Here is an 18,039-nt window from a genome sequence, read left to right as displayed (position 1 = left end):
ATATATATATATATATATAAAATCCAATATGATTTATAACATCAGTACAGTATCTTAAATCAGTGTACAGCATTATACACATTCATGGTCAGTTAATATTGACCATGTAACCACACAGTATGAAAGGAATTAGGAGCTTTTACATTCACCTTCATTAAGAAGTTCAAACTCAATACCACTGCATTTCATGGCAGCCATGTTACACAAATTCATGGTCTTCTTGCGCTGAAGCCTCAGAAAATTCAAACAGTATGCTTGCTCCTGGTTCCTTGAGCAGTTTCTGGGAAGCTTGCATGCACATGTACTTGATGCTGAGGAGAAGAAGGAGGCAGAGTGTATCAAGTTAGGTTAAGTGGCAGGATGTAGTTACTGCCTGCAACAAGAGACCAGAGTTTCCCAGTTTTTAAAATAAACAGCTGTTTCTTCAAGTGTTTGTTAGCTTTACTCACAACAGCAACAACAACAACAACAAAAAAGCAATTTCTTTTTGTTTAGAACATTAAAACATTTTTAAAGACTGGAACAAAACATTTTCCTTCTTGTGACTGAAGAGTGAATCCATCTTTCTGTGCAAATCAAGTCAATAAAACAATGAGCACCAAAATGTTTTTGATTGTTTCAGCCAATTTCAGATTAGGTGACTATAGTGATATTTGCTGGCGTGTCAATAAATCTAAGCAACACTACATATTAAAGGATACACTCCAGGCTAAAATTACCCAATTGCCTGATTAAGAACATTCAGTGTGTTAAACATAAGAACAGGTGTACCTGAACAGGTCTCCCACTCATAACAGGTGTCCGATCCACAGGGTTCCTGAACGGAGCTCTTCTCAGACACACTGGCCCTGAATCTGGCCCAGTCCAGACTAGCCACGTCACTTTTGCAGGGCCCATTGTTCATGAAGTATATCTTATCTCCATGGCAACGCCCAGCATGAAAAGCACAGAAGGACATCATAATGGCACGGCCTTTCGCTGCATCCCAAACACAAAAGTCTTCGTTATACCTCCTAGAGAAGACAAACACAAACACACACAAGGCGAAAGATGCATTTTGTGTTTTTCTTAAATAACTGTAGACCAATTTGAGCATTTTAGGGTTATTCATGTTCAAGCCTAAAAAAGAAGATAAGGAAAACAATGCTAAATAAAGTAATTATAGTATTATTTATTATATTATATTACAACCAAAATATTCAAGGCCATTTAATGTGACACAGTGGCTGCTCATCTGAAATGAAAATAGCTAATAATTGGCTGGCCAACTCAAACTTTTGCACTACCTCAGAAAACTCAGGAGGGGCCAGCAACCATGAGCATTACATGTGAACTATAGTGAGGCTCTTACCTGCAGTCTTCTTGAGGTATACAGACACACCTGAAACCATCGTGGTGCTCTCCTTTCCCACATCTGCTATCAGGTACAAAAGGATTATCTATGGTAAACAAACAAACAAACAAACAAAACAAAATAACTACTTTTTTTTTGCATGCTCCCAGAAAAAAGAATAGCCAGTATAGTAACACTGTGTCAGGCTGGAAAAGTGAAAGCACCATCTTTGCACTGTATGTTAGAAGGAATGGGTGGTGCCCAGGTGAGTGTGGTGGTGCAGGTGTAGAACCGTGGCCCTGACAGGCTCATGTCACTGCTGGAGCAGCTCAGCATGATATGGGATCCGACCCGGTACTCCTCTTTGCTCGGGTTTATATTCATGTCATTTGACACTGCAGGCCTGGAACACATCCTCTCTGGAATAAAATACAAAAAAGAAAGCATGTCATCTTATAATAAACTCTATATTGTAATAGTCAGTGTATTTCTTGTTAAGCATTAATATTTATATATATTCAGGAGTAGCATTTATAGTTTGGCACATATCAGGAATGATCTGTGTCAAATTCAATAATTTTGACAACCCCACCAGTAGTTATCTCAGGTTGACTATCATGGACGTACTGACACAGCGGCCCTTAGCCACCTCCCAGGTGCCATCTGACAGACAATGTATAAGCCCGTACCCATCCAGCTCGAAACCAGTGAAGCACACAAACTCCTCATGGTCTCCGTAACTATATTGCCTCTTATTCATCTAAAACAGGAGAGTGAGTAAACACTGAGTAAGTTCGGGTGAATGCTTACTGTCACAGATATGCAAAGGGAAAGTGGGTGGTAGGAAAAATTGGAGAAAAGTATTTGAACATTAGAGAGACTACGTAGGCATTCGCCTGGGTATCTGAACTTCAGAATGAAGAAATTACAACAGAGCAGCAGTTAGAGGCAGTGGTGTGGGGAGACTCCTGGATGACCCTCTGACCCTCAGATAGCTGTTGAGAGGAGGCTTGGGTTTGGGACAGCCAGACTCTCCTGGAGGCAATACACTCTCACTCTCACCCTCTGTCACAAAGTCATCATCATTAATGCAAACGTTCTGCCTGCAGTGAAAAGCACAAAAAACAAGTGAAAAGACCTGTGGGTCCCTGGACCTGTGTGAAGCTGTTGCTGCTGCTTCACAAAGCCCAGCTCTATATTCCAGAACTGCATGCCTCTGTGATTCAGAGAGACACTGAACACCTACTCTTGGAAAATTGAGATGGTACACTTTTCCTCCTGGTGCTCAGGGCCCTTGCAGGGCTTGCCTCCCCTCTGAGGAGCAGGGTTGTTGCAGACACGCGTGCGGTGTCTCCTTAGGGAGGAGTCGCATGTGGTCCATGGGCTCCAGCAGTTCCAGTAGCCGTCAATGGCCTCTGGAGGAAGAGAAGAGACAACATGCATCAGTGGCATAGTATCAGGACAAGAATTTTCCTGTGATGGTGTTTAGGGGAGCCATGAATGAGGAACCTGAAGTGTAGTCCTTTGCTCGTTTCTCACAGTTGGACCCATAGGTTCCTGTTTGGCAGATACACACACACTCTGTCCCTGAAAAAGCAGCCCGGGCGTTGTTTGGGCAAGGGGCACATTTACAGGAGTCGTAGGTTGTCAAATATTCAGCCAATGCTCTCTGCATGTGACGCCTCTTAGTCACAGCACAGGGAAAGCCCCGCACAAGGTTCACCAGGGGCATCAGCTATGTAGTGCAAAAAGAACCTTTAGTATGTCAGAACATAATCATGCCTACTTGTGCTGTAGTTTGTACATAACTTGTACAAGAAAACATGAAATACTCTGCTTAAATCAGTAGTATAGGCTACTCTGCAAAGGTTAATCCACCCTAACACTTCTGACCTCATATTCTATGACAGTAGGGTTGTCTATAGTGGATTTTATCCACTCTTTGTATGTGGTGTTATCAGGAGGAACACCCTTGCGTTCCCAAGCCAGAGCTGCAGCATACTCTGCTCTTCCTCCCTTCACCACAGAGAGGGACTTTTCCGACGTTTGCAGGAATGAGCCTATGGAACGGCAGCGTGAAAGAGGTTCAGTAATGCGGAACAAAGACAACTTCTGTTATGTGTCATGCGTTATGTTCTAAATGCTGCTGTATTATTACGTGAGGAAGCCCAGAACATGCATTCAGAGGCTGAAATGGAGAGTGGATATGATAATAGTTATATGATTATAGGATTATAGTTAATAATTATATAACATAACATCACCCTCATATGTGGAGGTCATCTTGTTGGTACCACACCTATTGCTATGTGATCTTGTGAAATACACAAAAAAAAACATGGAAAATTCTTTTTTGATGCAATTTTGAGTCTTCTCCTCAGTTAAACCTGAAATGGAAGATATTAACAGTAAGTACACAATCATCCCACTGAGAGGTATAATAACCAAATAATAATTTCCGAGACTTGCAAATCTTTTCGATACCATGAGTTCTGAGCTCTTCACGATCATACAGGAAAAGCAGGTCATACTGCCCTCCTAGTGTACCAGAGCCAAAATAATGGGTCCCAAACAACTGAAAGATCTGCCTGTAGAGGGCATAGTTGTACTCCAGAGGTAAACTGTTGAGGAACTTCAGGAAAGGATCTGATAAATACAGGTCAGAAGGTTTTGTTCTGAAAGTTGATGTGGCTATAACCTGATGTACCCTAAAAAACCTGGAGTCCTGGAAAACAGATTAGGAAAAACAATTCTTTGTAAACTGCATCCACTTAATTTTATTTCACATCAAGTATCAGAATTGTAAAAATCAGCTATATTATTCATATGTTAATATATATGTAAGTTGTGTCTTGGTGAAATATTCAAATATTAAAATATGCTAAAACATTTACAAATCTTAACATAAATATATCAATAATAAAATGACATAATGAGAAAGAGTCTGGGGGTTAACCTAGCCTTTATAAATAGATTTACTTGCCTTTTGTTGAAATGATTTGATCTCTTCCTTGAAGGATCTGGACTGATGAGCGTGACGGAAAATGTTCAACAGAATGGGAATGTTAAGTTGAAAGTTTCCTGCGTAACCGAATCCTGATTCTGACCTTTGGCTGTCCAAGGAGACCACTTCACTTTTTACTGGCGGATTCTCGGTAATATCCTCAAGGTGTTCCACCTGCCAGAAGAGAATCAAACTTCATTCAAAACCAAAAGACCAAATTACATAAACATAAAGCCCAGAATATAAAAACAACAAAACAATAAATTTAACTCAAACAATCCCACTCTCTGCTTCAACAAGATGTGTGTCAAGTACCACCAAGCATAGAAAATAACTTCTCACTTTGATCTCATAGTTTTCAATGTTAGCTGGTATTCGGTAGACCTTTCTGTTCACTCTGCTGCGGTTTACAACACATTCATCCCCCATGAAGGTGTTGTCCAGAACTGCCCCCCTCATCTGCTCCGCAACAGCATCGAAACTGCATCCAAAGACAGATTTAATCATCTTTCACATGATTTGAAGTGAGTAAGACTGGTTCACCATACAAGTTTCATGAATGACTAATTAATCACATAATGTTGCTTATTACGGCTCCATGATATTGTTTTGCAACATGTGAATAACTGATCCTTACCCATTACCGATGAGATCTGTGCCAGGAGGGACATGAAACCTGCTTGTTGCACACACCTGCTTGACTGTTCCACAGTTTTTCTCATCAGAGTTGTCCAAGCAGTCATTCTGGCCATTGCACTCAAGAACTGCTTTTATACATCTGCCTGTAAAAACACGAAAGTAGGATATCACTCATTAAGAATGTGAAATCGAGGAAGAGACAGAAAGAGAAGAGAGGAGAGAGAGAAGTACCATTGTCACAGGTGAACTTATCCTTGCAGTTGACTGGTTCTATTTTACATTCTTTTGATGGATGACAAGACCTTTCTTCCGTTAGAGATTCACTACAATCTTGTCCTCCAAACTGAGATGGCCTTAGGACAGACCGGGTCCTGAACTATAACATAAACAATGTGTTAGGAACTGAGAATAACGCATTTAGAAAAAAGTGTGTGTGTGTGTGTTTGTGTGTGTGTGTGTGTGTGAGAGAGAGAGAGAGAGAGAGAGAGAGAGAGAGAGAGAGGGGGAAAGCATGCACAGTTCATTTTACTCACCATTTTTTTGACACATGGTGAGCAGTCTGACCAGGGTCCAAACTCAGTTAGTTGGCAATGTATAGGACAAGCCTCAACATGACACATTCTGTTTTCATGAATTTCACACAGCTGGCCACAGTTATTCTTGTTCCAGTGCTCATCATACTGTACATATCTGCAAAATAGCAAATCTGCTTTTTCAGGTTATTTAGCTTATGCTCATTTATTATATTTTACTTGGTGTCTTGATGTAACTAAACTCTGTGGCATGGGAATCAGCCAATTAGCAGTGCATCTCCCTCCTCCCTGGAGTCCCAAACAAACTAAAGACAGCTGCATGTCCCACTGATGTGTACATGGCCATTATTTTATATCAAGTTTACCTTGCACGTTCTTGAATCCCCTGACCACAGGTCCTAGTGCAATAAGACCATGGGCTCCATGGGTAGTGGTCACAGAAACAGCACATGGTGGCAGTGACAGAAGCCAAGATGAGGATTGAGATGAGAAGGAACCTTCTGTGACCCATTGAGAGGCTATACTTGCTGGGGCAAAATTCTGAAGAAGAGAAGAGTGTGTTTCCATTGTAACACCAGACCTACAACCAACAAATCTGTGGCACTTACCATGTCATGAGATCATTTTTTTTCCACAAATGTCTAGTCGCTTAATAACAAGATGTATCAAGTAAGACTCAATACACAGAGATCTCTGGGGGATTGCTGCACACTGATTTTCAAAGCTCTTGGTCACTACACTGTTCGCTACACCATACAGACCCAACAATGGATTCCAGTAAGAGCAGGGGCAGGGGGCTCTGTATCTATGTCAACAGTAGAGAGCTATTGTTCATCAGACTTGGAATATCTACTGTTTAAATTATTATATTATTATATCTGCCTTAGGAAATTTTTGTTGTTATCATCATGGCTATGTACATTCCTCTGACAGCTAATGCTAAGATAGCACTAGCACAGCTGCACTTGGCCAACAGTAAACAAAACGATGTCCATCATGATGGTGCTTCCGTTGTAGCAAGATATTTTAACCAGGTTGATTTAAGATCTGTGATACATAAATTTCATCAGCAAGTACAGTATACAGTATACCCGAGGTTCAAACACTCTGGAACAAGTGTACATAAAAGTCAGGGGTTCATACAAAGTTTTCTGCGTAGGACTGTCTGATCATCTGTCTGTTCCTGACACCATTTTACAGACATCTCATCCAAAAGATCAAACCTGCAATAAAGACGGTCAAGATATACCCTGATAGAACCACTTCACAACTACAAGACTGCATGGCCATACAAACTATGATATGTTTGCACAACAGGCTATCTACGGTATGCAGATGGACCTGGAGGAGTATATAGCTTTCGTGCTCTTCTACATGAACAGCTGTGTAGATAATGATACAGTGGACAAGAAAAAGATGTTTCCTAACCAGAAACCATGGGTAACCAAAGAGGAACAAAAACCTTTATAAGCAATCAATAATGCTTTTAAATCTGGGAACCCTAGGAATACCTGAAAAAAAGGTATAAAACAGGCCCCAGGCATTTATAGACAACGTGTTGAAGACCTGTTCTGCAGCGCTGACACTAGGAGCATGTGCCAAGCCATCAAGTGTATTGGTGACTAAGAGCAGCCCTGACTGCCCCCACAATGATGTCACCCTAGCCCACGACCCCAACTCTTTCTTCTGTTGCTAAAACAGGAAAAAGGTGCACAGAAGAATTTCAAACACAGGAAATTATGAGGTACTTAAACTGAGCACACATGAAGTACAGACAGTGCATGCTGCCAAGTGTTTTCAATCCACAGAAAGCTGCAGGCCCTGACAGAGTTCCAGGACTGGTATTTAAGGACTGTGTGGAACTGCTAGCAAAGGTATATACAGGAATCTTCAACATGTCTCTTGCAATGGTCACCAAGTCCATGAAGTCTACCACCTTAGTGCCAGTACCAAAGAAAACAAACATTGGCAATCTGAATGGCTATCATCCAGTTGCCCTCGCACCAATCGTAATGAAGTGCTTTGAAAGACTGTTCCTCCAACACATCAAAGCCATTATCCCTGGCTGTCTAGACTCATGCCAGTTTGTCTATAGAACTAACAGATCCACAGAGTATGGAATCTCTCTGGCTTTCACACTGTCCTGACTCACCTGAGAAAACGGGGCACATACCTGAGAATGCTATTCATAGACTATAGTTTTGCTTTCAATATAGTCATCCCCAACAAGCTCATCTCTAAGCTCCACCAGCTGGGCCTCAGCTCATAACTATGTAACTGGATCTTGAACTTTCTGTCAGAGCACCCCAAGCTCTGAGACTGGGCCCCCACCTGTCCACCACCATTACACTGAGCACTGGCACACCGCAAGAATATATATTGTGCCCCATTCTCCACCACCATCATCAATTTGCAGATGACACAGTCATGATTGGCTTGATCTCCAAAATTGATGAATCAACCTACAGAGCAGAGGTGCAGAACCTAATGAGCTGGTGCTCAGAGAACAACCTGCCACTCAATACTGCAAAGACCAAGGAGATAATCATCTACTTTAGGAACTCACAAAAAGATGAATATGCTCTAATCTCCATCAATGGTGAGAGAGTGGTGAGAGTGCTTAGCTTCAGATTCCTGGGCATTCACATCTCAGATGATCTAAAATGGTCCATATAATGGCCATACATGCATGCCATTATCTATTTGAACTTCTTCCATCTGGCAGATAGAACGCCATTTACGATCGCACCTCCAGACAAGGGCATAGCTTCTTCCAAGAGCCATAATGGCCCTGAACCAACCAAGAGTCCCGTATAAACTATCTGCCTGCCACAACTGACTTTTACACAGACACACTGCTGTAATCTACACTGCCTACAGAACCTTGACAATGTACCTTACAATTTAATTCTCGCCTCCTCATTTCTAGGGATTGGCATCATTCATGTCACCATGTTACTTATTTAGTATGGGTCTGTCCACATTCTGTACTGTTCTGTTTTTGCTGCTACTTTGTACATTAAGCAGTTGGACTACTTAATACTGCCAACACTTTATTTATAATTTTGTAGTGTATAATACTTACAACATTATACTTCAACAACATTGTACTACCATACACTGCCAGACACTTTATATTTTAAAATATTGTACTCTATAATATTACAATTTTATATCTTGGAGAGGATACTTGCACACTTGTATTTCTTATTCCATTTCTATTTATTAATTTTCTTTTCATAGCACTCTAGTAAGGAAGCCCCAAACTATAATTGAGTAGGTAACATTAAACACCAAGAGACTAATCATTTACACATCTCTGACATTCTTACTGCTCTTAACTGATATTGTGTAAATCTGTGCTTGTTCTGATACTCATATGTAATATCGCAACATGATGTGCATATATTTAATATACAGTAAAATAATTATCAGTGTTAAGGAGCAATATATACATAATTCATTACAGTTATATGAGTTATGATGTGATCTTTGGTCAAATATAAGCAATATAGTCTATAAAACCAAAACACTGTACCACAAGCACATTGTCTTGAGCTTCTTTCACTTATGACATCAAATAGACACATCACCACTTCTAAAATCCTAATAGCAATTAGTTTAGCACTTATAACTAATAACTACCTGCCAAACTACGATCTAGACAAGCCAACTAAAAGCTATGCAAATCACAAAATAAGTCACTCACCAAATAGTACAGATCTCAACAAAACTCTTGTTCTTGACCTCGGGAAATCCAGAGAAAAGGTCGGTAGATTTGTCGTTTTTTTAACCCAAAGTGGACTGTGGATTGAAATGTTATGTGCCTTTCTGTTTTCCAAATAAACAGATGGGCAATGTTTATTTACACTGTTTTTATGCTCCTTATTCCTGTCTTCCTGTGCAGAAAGATAAGTGAATTGTTTTTGTCTGGGCTATGTAGGCATACTTAAACACCACTCAGAAGCAGTCAAGTTACAGAGAGAAATTTTGCACCCTCTTTATCTCCTTTGTTTTCCAACCCTCCCTCCCCTCTCTTTTCCTTCCCCTCACCCATCAGACCACCAACCAGCTTCCAGTAAATCTAACAGCTGGGATTCCTCCTCACATCTGTTCTCTGGCTGACCTCTGACATCTGACACTCTTTGACATCATTTTGGAAAGAAGTAAAGGGGAAGCACAGAAAAGCACTAAACTAAAATGGTGCAAAAGCTCACAGCTATAACACTATCCAAAGACAGTAGATCAACTAAAGAAGGGGAAAGGATAGCTTATGGTGGCTGTCAAGACATTCTAAATATAACTTTGGAAAAAACTGAGACTATATTGTGTAGAAAAGACTACATTATGTACAAAACATTTGCTGTTAAGCTAACAATTAAAAATGGACATACATTCTAATTTAAAAAAGTTTATTATTATTATAAAATGGCTTTTACATAATAAGATTTGAACACTAGGCATACCTAAGATACTGGACACTAGAAGCAATACCCATGCTGTAGACTCTCCAAAAAACACACACAGATCTGAAAACAATTGGAGTAAAACATTCAGAAACATGAAACATGAGCACCTGTTTACATTAAACTGAATTATGTACCAAATCTATTTTTGACTGTCTTCATGTTAACAATGAAGAAGTAATGGCTTTAGTGCAGAGTATTCTTGTGTCCCAAAATGAATAATACAGTTTCCCACATGTTCCTCCCCATTTATGGAAGACTGAATAATGAGCTTTGCACAGTGACCCACCAAAACAGAAATGATGGAACCTTTTGAAAACCAATTCTTATGCCTTGCGTTCATTCTCTGTGGAAACAGACTTTTCAATCACTGAATAGGATAAGGAAAAGCAACCAAACAAGAAAGAAACAGTAGTGTTTGTATGTGAACTTCTTGCTGTTTTTTTTAACATTGAATCATATATTCACTGCAAGAAATTATTTTAAAAATTTACAATTACCAAAACAAAATCCCCACATCATGTTGGATATTTTGGCAAAAGCCATACAAAGAGACACAATCATGGGTAACATTTTAGTCTCTCTACTGATTCTGAGATGGGAGTGCTGAAGATCAGTTCGGAGTCAGCATTGATTAATGAAGTCTGTATAAAATAGTCATGAAAGAGTTAGATTACTGAGTTGCTGTTCCACACTGTGAGTGGATGAAAGGTACAAGGGGAACTCTAACTGGCTGGAGAGGAGCACAGAGCCAGCATGCTTCAGCCTGACACGAGACAGCAGAGGCCGGAGAAGCGCCTCTTTCTCTGCCTCACTGGCGGGTAGGAGGTCAGGTTCAGCAGACTACTGTCATCTATACAGGGAAAAGAGGAAAAAGAGCCAAATTACTGGGGCATACTCAAAGAATTTACATTCTCATTATAAATGCATGAATACATTTAGAATTTATAATAGTTTTTATGACAGACCTTGGTTCTTCAGTGGCAATGGCATGGTCTCCCTGAGTTTGCTTAGCAGATTTCTCATGTCTCTCATGTCACTAGAAGCCATAGTACATTGCAGGACAAATACAAGCTCAGGAGAACTTTTTGTAATGATATCAAAGTTCTTAAGTGGTTGGTATAAGTTTGTAAAAGCTGTTCATACCTCTCTATGTTTTCAATGTCTGTGCACACCAGCCAGGATTCCTGGGGGAAGTCAACAGGTGATGATGATCTGTCCTCCAATATTGGGACATCAGAGCTTTCTTCAACTCTGCCATCTATGTTTGGCTCAGGGCAGGGTTCATTTCCTGCAGGATATCAATGCAGAGACGATAATGTGTTTTATTAGTGCAGCATAATTAAACTAGGATTACTGTTGTCATTTTTAAAAAAATCAGTTATGCCTTCTGCAGGATGTCTTATATATTGCCACCTGCCTGACATGCGTAGAATTGAGCATTTCATCATAGCTACACAGACAAACTTAGTCCAGCAAATTTATTTGAGGGCTTTGTTGCCCTCTAATGGATACAAGCTGTATTACCTTTCCTGTGAAGCTGCAGCACACCCAGCAAACAAACTGACTTAAGCATCTCAGTGATGTACATCTCCAAACAACATTGCAACTGTATAAAGAGCCTACAGATCTCTGGGTGAATTTCCCCATCCTCTGGCCTATGAACATGCAAACACAAAGAAAGTGTGCATCAGTTATGTGTGATAAGCCTGTAGGCCTATTAGTAACTCGTTTTCACACTAAATTGTGCTGTTAGGGAGGTCCGCATTGTTTTTACAACAAATAATTTATTCGTACAACTATTCAAACGCAGATTCTTACCCGGAGATGACAGTAAGGTTCTGATAGGCAGTCTGAGCCACGCTGCATCCTTTAGTGCGCGTCTTATGCATCTGTGCTCTTAGAGAAGGACAGTCCACCGTGATCTCTCCAATGGAAATGACCTGCTCACGGTGGAGCGCCACCAGTGTGTTGAACTCTTGGACCGTCTAAAAAATGTTACTCTTTCAAATTTGCAGGATAATAATCTTTATATATATATATATATATATATATATAATGAGACAGATGACTGTCCTAGCAGGAAACTGGGAAAATATCTGCATACGGTGATCGAAGTCACGATACATAGTAGCTAGGCTATTACAGTTGTAATTACACTCAAAGCAGCTATCCTAACTAATAAAATATCTCAATGATACTGTAATGTAGAGGGCTACGCTATTATCAATGAATGCTCCGTTACATATATAAAGGACAGTCTCCGGTCAACCTAAAAACAGCGTCTCTATAAATGTTGTCGCTGTAAAATTAGATCACCTGTCTCTTGTGAAACACTGCAGACTTTAAACAGCAAGAGGACCCGCGATGCGGTAAACTCACTTTGTTGTTACGAACAGCACCATGGGCTACCCACCATTCTGCAGTCATCCACTGCGCGCTGGGCTTTGCGCGTGCTTTCGGTGCTCTCCCGTCGCTCCGAGTCTCTCTGTGCTGGCTTGCCTATCTGGAATATGTTGGCTGTGGACCTGGGGCGGTTCTTTCGCCCATTCGGTGCAGAACACATGCATACGCATCCACAAATTTAACCCTCTCAAAAAGAAAATATACTGTGTTCGCCTTGATGTTTCACTGCAAGCAACGCAGAGGTCGACTCCTGGTTTCTCTAGGCTGTCGACGTTTCAGCGTAAGAGGGAGCCGCACAGACATCCTTGATTCCTCTGCATCTTCTCGGCTAAACAAGTCACCTTCACACACACACACACACACCCCACTCCCCCCTCCCCTTCCCCGTCACAGGCCAAGTGCTGCTAAGAGCTCTGCAGCTCCAGCTCCAGTGACAGGCAGATAGAACCATCTCTCAATGTAGATATTCCCAGGACAAATGATTCACAGGAAGCTTCTGTGTTCAGTCAGCATCTCAGAATTACACTGCTGTTGGGTAGAGTGGTTGAAAAATTTTTTGTTCTTGTAGAGTTCACAACAAAAGAACTTTGTGTCAATTGTGTCAAGGCAGTGGGTGATATTAAAAAACAGATGCAACTTCAAAAGCTTGAAGATTTTTTATGGGAGGACAAGTGTTTCATTAAAACATCATTTACTTTTTCAAAGAAAATTGCCAAACTTGGAACCAATAGCAAACACAAAACCAATTTCAGGCGAACAGCTTTAAATGCCATAAAGGACAAGATACAAATGACATGACAAATAAACTTAAATAACCTTATTAAAATATTAGTTCCTTGAAATGTAGCCATCCTCTGCCTTTGATTGTTGTCATTTTCTCTGGTGAAGGTATATTTGTTTGTCAGGTTAAAGTGTGCCATGTACTAGCACAAACCCACATTCTCATTCTCATTCTCTCTCTCTCTCTCTCTCTCTCTCTCTCTTTCAAAAAGATGACTGCTGTCAAAAGCTCTAGATTGTCTACCTTGAATACAACAAATCACAAAACATCAGAACAGAAAGAAATAGCAAAGGCCACAAAAGGTGATTAAAGCCAACACCCAATGAAATGAATACATGATGATGACCATCACATCAGAGTTAAAAGGCCAGCCCTGCATTTCTCCCAGATCCAGCCCATCAAGTCCAAATGCCCTGTGCCTCCGAGAGGCACCTTGTCTGTGGAATCCTTTGGAAACAAAATGGAAATAACTAAGTGCCAAACAATCTAACAGAGTGAGAATCTTGTGAATGTTATTTTAAAAAGAATCAACACATGTTCAAAACGACAAACCCCATAACATGTGGAACCGCTTTGGGCAGTTGGGCAGAGGCCATTTGGAATAGTTGTTCTTTTGGAAAACCTCTTTTCTTGACAGGTATTCTTTCTGGAAGTTTGACCTAATGGACTGATGGAGCTCTAAAACACAAGGACATTCATGTGTTATGATTTACCTGTAAAACTGAAACATTAAAATCAAGGTAATAATTAGTAAATAATTAGTATTTAGTAAATGCTAATTAGTAATATACTTTATATATATATATATATATATATATATATATATATATATATATATATATATATATATATATATATTTATTTATTTTTTTATATATGTATTATATATAAAATATACTATGTGCTAAAAAGAAAAATTTGCTTTTTAAAAACATTTTAAACAGTCCCTGGATTAATCAAATGTGAAATGTTAGTAAGTACCAAATCAATGGTGCATAAAAACAAATGGTTACATGACTGTTTCGTGTGTTTTATTACAAAGGAGACTGCAATTGAGCCCAAGACCAGCCTTAACCCATATTGGTAAAACTGGCCCCTGTTGCATATTCAGTCCAAATCCTATTGTACCAAGAGACACTATGGCATTCATTTGTTGAACTGACCTGTTTGGAAAAGCACCTGGGATATGAGAGTTCTACAGAGGGGGCAAGGGGTGTTGCTGGGTCGGTTCCTTGCCAGCATCCTCAGGCAGGGCTCACAGAACACATGACTACAGGGCTGGCACATGTAAGGGTTGTAGTACACATCCAGACACACAGCACAAGTGTAGCCCTCTTTCTCTTCATCGCTGCTCATCAAATTGTTCTTCACACACTTCAACACAGCAGATATACACAAACTGTATTTAATGTACCTATTCTTATATGATTTATATTTGTTAATTGCTGATGTTAATAAGGTATTTATATCAAACTGTATATTGCCACAGATATTGAGACAGATTTGATCTAAAAAACAATAAATGACACTTCTGAGTCTGCAACAGTCTGCAGAGGCTCTTTCATCTCTTATTAAACTATTAATAATACCTATTAAATACTGCTCTTACTTGGCCTGTCAAGTCCAAATGTTAAAAAAACAACTTATTAAAATATTGGTTCTTTTAAATGTAGCCATCCTCTGCCTTTGATTGTTGTCATTTTGATGATTCAACAACTCAACAATGAAAGTTTTCACAAATAAAAAGATTTATCACATCTCATGCTAGAGACTCCCACATCAATAGCAGGTGACCTTGAGTAGTGGTGATTTTACAAACACAATAACTCTTATGAGGATATCTCACCAGTTCCTTGTCCTCTAGTTGACTCTGAAGCCAGCGCTCTCTCTTTCTCTGTTTTCTCCTTAGGCTTTTAAAGCAATTCTTCTTCCTCTTGGTCAACTGCACAGTTCTGGAGGTAGCATGGGACAAAACCTCCTCTGTCACTTCAAGACCCTCTTGCTCATGCTGTGCTACTGTGTCTAGAGTATGTGTTTCCAGTGATGGGACGAAAGTGACACTACTGTCTGTGTCCTCCAGATAACCAAATGTCTCTATGTCTCTGTGACCTTCATTATTTGTATCAACAGACCTGTGGTTTTGAGGTTCTTCATTTAACTCTAAAGCAGCCACTGGCTCATTTATGCACTCATCTGTAGGGGAGGTGTGGGTCAAAGAAAGGATGCTCTCGGGTGAGATGACAGAGGGGTCATGACCAAAACAGGCTGCTTGTATCTGCATAGTTGCAGGATCAATCTCTGAGTTCAGTGTCTGGGTGACTAGATGTAGACCATCATTTGGGTTTGGGTTTGAATTAAAGCCACCTCTGAGTTCTAACCCTTCCAGCCTTTTCTGGTTACCTAAACACCTTCCCAGACACGCTAATCCCTCTGCCTGTCCTCCAGCTCTGCCTGCTCTGCTTAAGTAGACAAAACGCTTAATGCCCTCATCGACACGGCTTTTGCTAAAGTGAACACTTGTATCGTGTCCACAAGGACATTTTGGACAGTTCAAGAAATTGAAAGCTCCCAACCGAGCGCCGCAGTATTGACAGTTCAGTTTTCCAACAGTCCATTGAGCCTGTAAAAAGATAAAGATGCCAATGAAAATTTCCTAACAAATGTTATTGTTTTTACATATTCCTCCAATTTTATCCATCTTTTCTCCCAGTATATCCAGCGGTTATGACAATTTTCATCCTCCAACTACCTAGCCCCTCCTCTAGCATATAACAACTACCAACTGTACAGGGTGCAGTGTGCATATGCTTCCTCTAAGACACCCAAGTACCACATATATTTTCAAACTGCTGTCTGTTCTGCAACAGAAGCCTACCCCTGAGGTGCTATCTAATTTCATTTATTTCAATAACAGCTCTGCAATTCAAATACATATTTAGGCACAATAATAAATCAACCAGTTCAACATATATGTGAATGTATAATCATATATAAGTTAATAAAAACTACAAAAAAAAAATACTTCAGTAGTATGGATGTATTGTACCTTATTAACAACTGTCAGAATCCACTCTGGCAAGGTGTTCACATCTACATGCCACACATTGCATGTAATCTTGAGCTCTTTTGATGCCTGCAAAAAAGCAAAATCAGGATCTTCTGAATTTCTGAAAATCCACACTCTTCAACACAGATTCATAACCTTATGCAGAGCATAAGGTTAGCTACTAATGGTCTGTTAATCATGCCATTTCATGCTAGACCTAGTTTACACTGGGTGTTCAAACTTACATTTATGACATTTCGCTGACACTTTTATCCAAAGTGACTTACGATTATGACTGAACACAATTTGAGCAATTGAGGGTTAAGGGCCTTGCTCAAGGATCCAACAGTGGCAACTTGGTGGGGCTTGAACTGGCAACCTTCCAATTACTGGTTAAGCACCTTAACCACTAGGCTACCACTGCCAACTGAACTTACAGGGAATCTGGAGCTCAGCTGATCTAACTCAACAGTAATCAGGTTGTTACAGCTATTCTGACACTGGCTAACATTTGTGTCATTTTTTAGCATTATGAGCTATAATTTATCTATAATAATGGTTGTCCTATAGGCTTTTAGGTATTAGAAGTTACCCACTGAAAGGCATGTTGAATCTGCAACACATCTTCTGCATTTTCTACATCGAAGAATTAAGGGTTCCTCTGCAATCCCTAGAATGTTTGATACTCTGTCCTGTATTGAAAAATATGAATGACTGGTTAGCTGCCAACAAGCACAAGCAAAAGGACAGAATCCCGTTATAAAACAATGACAGAATATTTTAGATCTTGAGACTTCCCAGTTAGCCAAACGACTTAAGCCTAAAATTACCCCACAGAATTAGAAGCAATGGATATAGGCTACATTGTCTAAATTCTGTTTTATTTCTTTGAGGTCTGACATTGTCACGAAGCACTTTTACAAAAACCATCTGCCGACCTATGGCCTACTGAGCAAGCCCAGTGTGGTTTCGTCCGATTTATTTAGAATTTACCCAACTAACTGAAAATCCTCCCTTATGAACCCTCTAGAACTATATTGTAGCTATATATTTTGAATCAGGATTTGCAGCCAAGTTTTGCACATAGCCGTAATGAAGGTTTAATCAGCCAGCTAGCTAACAATCATGTTCCTGCTTTTCAGTTAGCCATTTCCCCTGCCATTACGCAGTCAAAAATATTTAGTGGTGGCAGTCTGAAAAAGGAATGCGTGTGGCGATTTTATAATCTATCACTGATCACTATGCTTCGAAATATGTCTAGTTCACTAGCCAAGTAGTCAATCTAACACTACGCAATTCTAGAATCTAACAAGCAACCTAGCTACTTGGCTAATTTCATAACCTAGCTAAGATAAAGTGCTAGCTAGCAAACTAACGTTACCATATTCCTGTTTCACATTAAGTTAAGCGAACATTTGCGTACAATGTCTATCCGGTTAATTTAAAATGTTCGATAAAGTTATTGTTAACTTGCTACCTAGTTAGCTAGAGACATATGAACTTGTATAATAATATATAATAAATAATAACATATGTAACGCCAGCTATCTAGCTGCTGGTTACCGTATCAAAGCAGGACATTATTTCGTTGCTAAAGGTCTTTGACGAAACCGTAAATAGGCAGATCAGCTAACTTAGCTAACTTAGCTAACTAGCTAAAAACAAACACCACGCTGAGTCGTTTTTGTTTACTGCGAGTGAAGCTACAGGGTCCGTCATGACCCCAAACGCGATTCTAAAATCGCCACACGCATTCTTTTCTCAGACTGCCACCACTATTTTTGACTGCGAGATCGTCACTCACCACGAATAGAAGGAAATCTTACTGTGG

General features: G+C 39.9%; 2 protein-coding genes across 2 annotated transcripts; both read right to left on the bottom strand.

Moving 5' to 3' along the window:
- Positions 1–7: 7 nt before the first annotated feature.
- On the bottom strand, positions 8–12,729 carry c6 (complement component 6). Its single transcript, XM_035527133.1, has 25 exons — positions 12,392–12,729; positions 11,797–11,963; positions 11,503–11,633; positions 11,122–11,266; positions 10,944–11,014; positions 10,742–10,828; positions 10,004–10,038; positions 9,219–9,444; positions 5,875–6,049; positions 5,510–5,666; positions 5,208–5,352; positions 4,975–5,119; positions 4,680–4,818; positions 4,317–4,511; positions 3,818–4,058; positions 3,598–3,720; positions 3,227–3,393; positions 2,843–3,068; positions 2,580–2,748; positions 2,319–2,436; positions 1,961–2,093; positions 1,558–1,752; positions 1,352–1,439; positions 772–1,013; positions 8–311 (listed from the first exon to the last, which is right to left on the bottom strand). The coding sequence occupies exons 1-25, from the start codon at positions 12,539–12,541 to the stop codon at positions 130–132; spliced, it is 3,852 nt and encodes a 1,283-aa protein (XP_035383026.1). The 5' UTR covers positions 12,542–12,729; the 3' UTR covers positions 8–129.
- Positions 12,730–13,022: 293 nt separating this feature from the next.
- On the bottom strand, positions 13,023–17,932 carry rnf180 (ring finger protein 180). Its single transcript, XM_026996087.2, has 7 exons — positions 17,772–17,932; positions 16,805–16,900; positions 16,209–16,295; positions 15,009–15,782; positions 14,326–14,536; positions 13,715–13,840; positions 13,023–13,609 (listed from the first exon to the last, which is right to left on the bottom strand). The coding sequence occupies exons 1-7, from the start codon at positions 17,787–17,789 to the stop codon at positions 13,431–13,433; spliced, it is 1,491 nt and encodes a 496-aa protein (XP_026851888.2). The 5' UTR covers positions 17,790–17,932; the 3' UTR covers positions 13,023–13,430.
- Positions 17,933–18,039: the final 107 nt, after the last annotated feature.

The sequence above is a fragment of the Electrophorus electricus genome, chromosome 6 (assembly GCF_013358815.1).
Source record: "Electrophorus electricus isolate fEleEle1 chromosome 6, fEleEle1.pri, whole genome shotgun sequence".
Lineage (NCBI taxonomy): Eukaryota > Metazoa > Chordata > Actinopteri > Gymnotiformes > Gymnotidae > Electrophorus > Electrophorus electricus.
The sequence above is the reverse complement of the archived record's forward strand: the minus strand, read 5'-3'. Positions and strand labels throughout refer to the sequence as shown.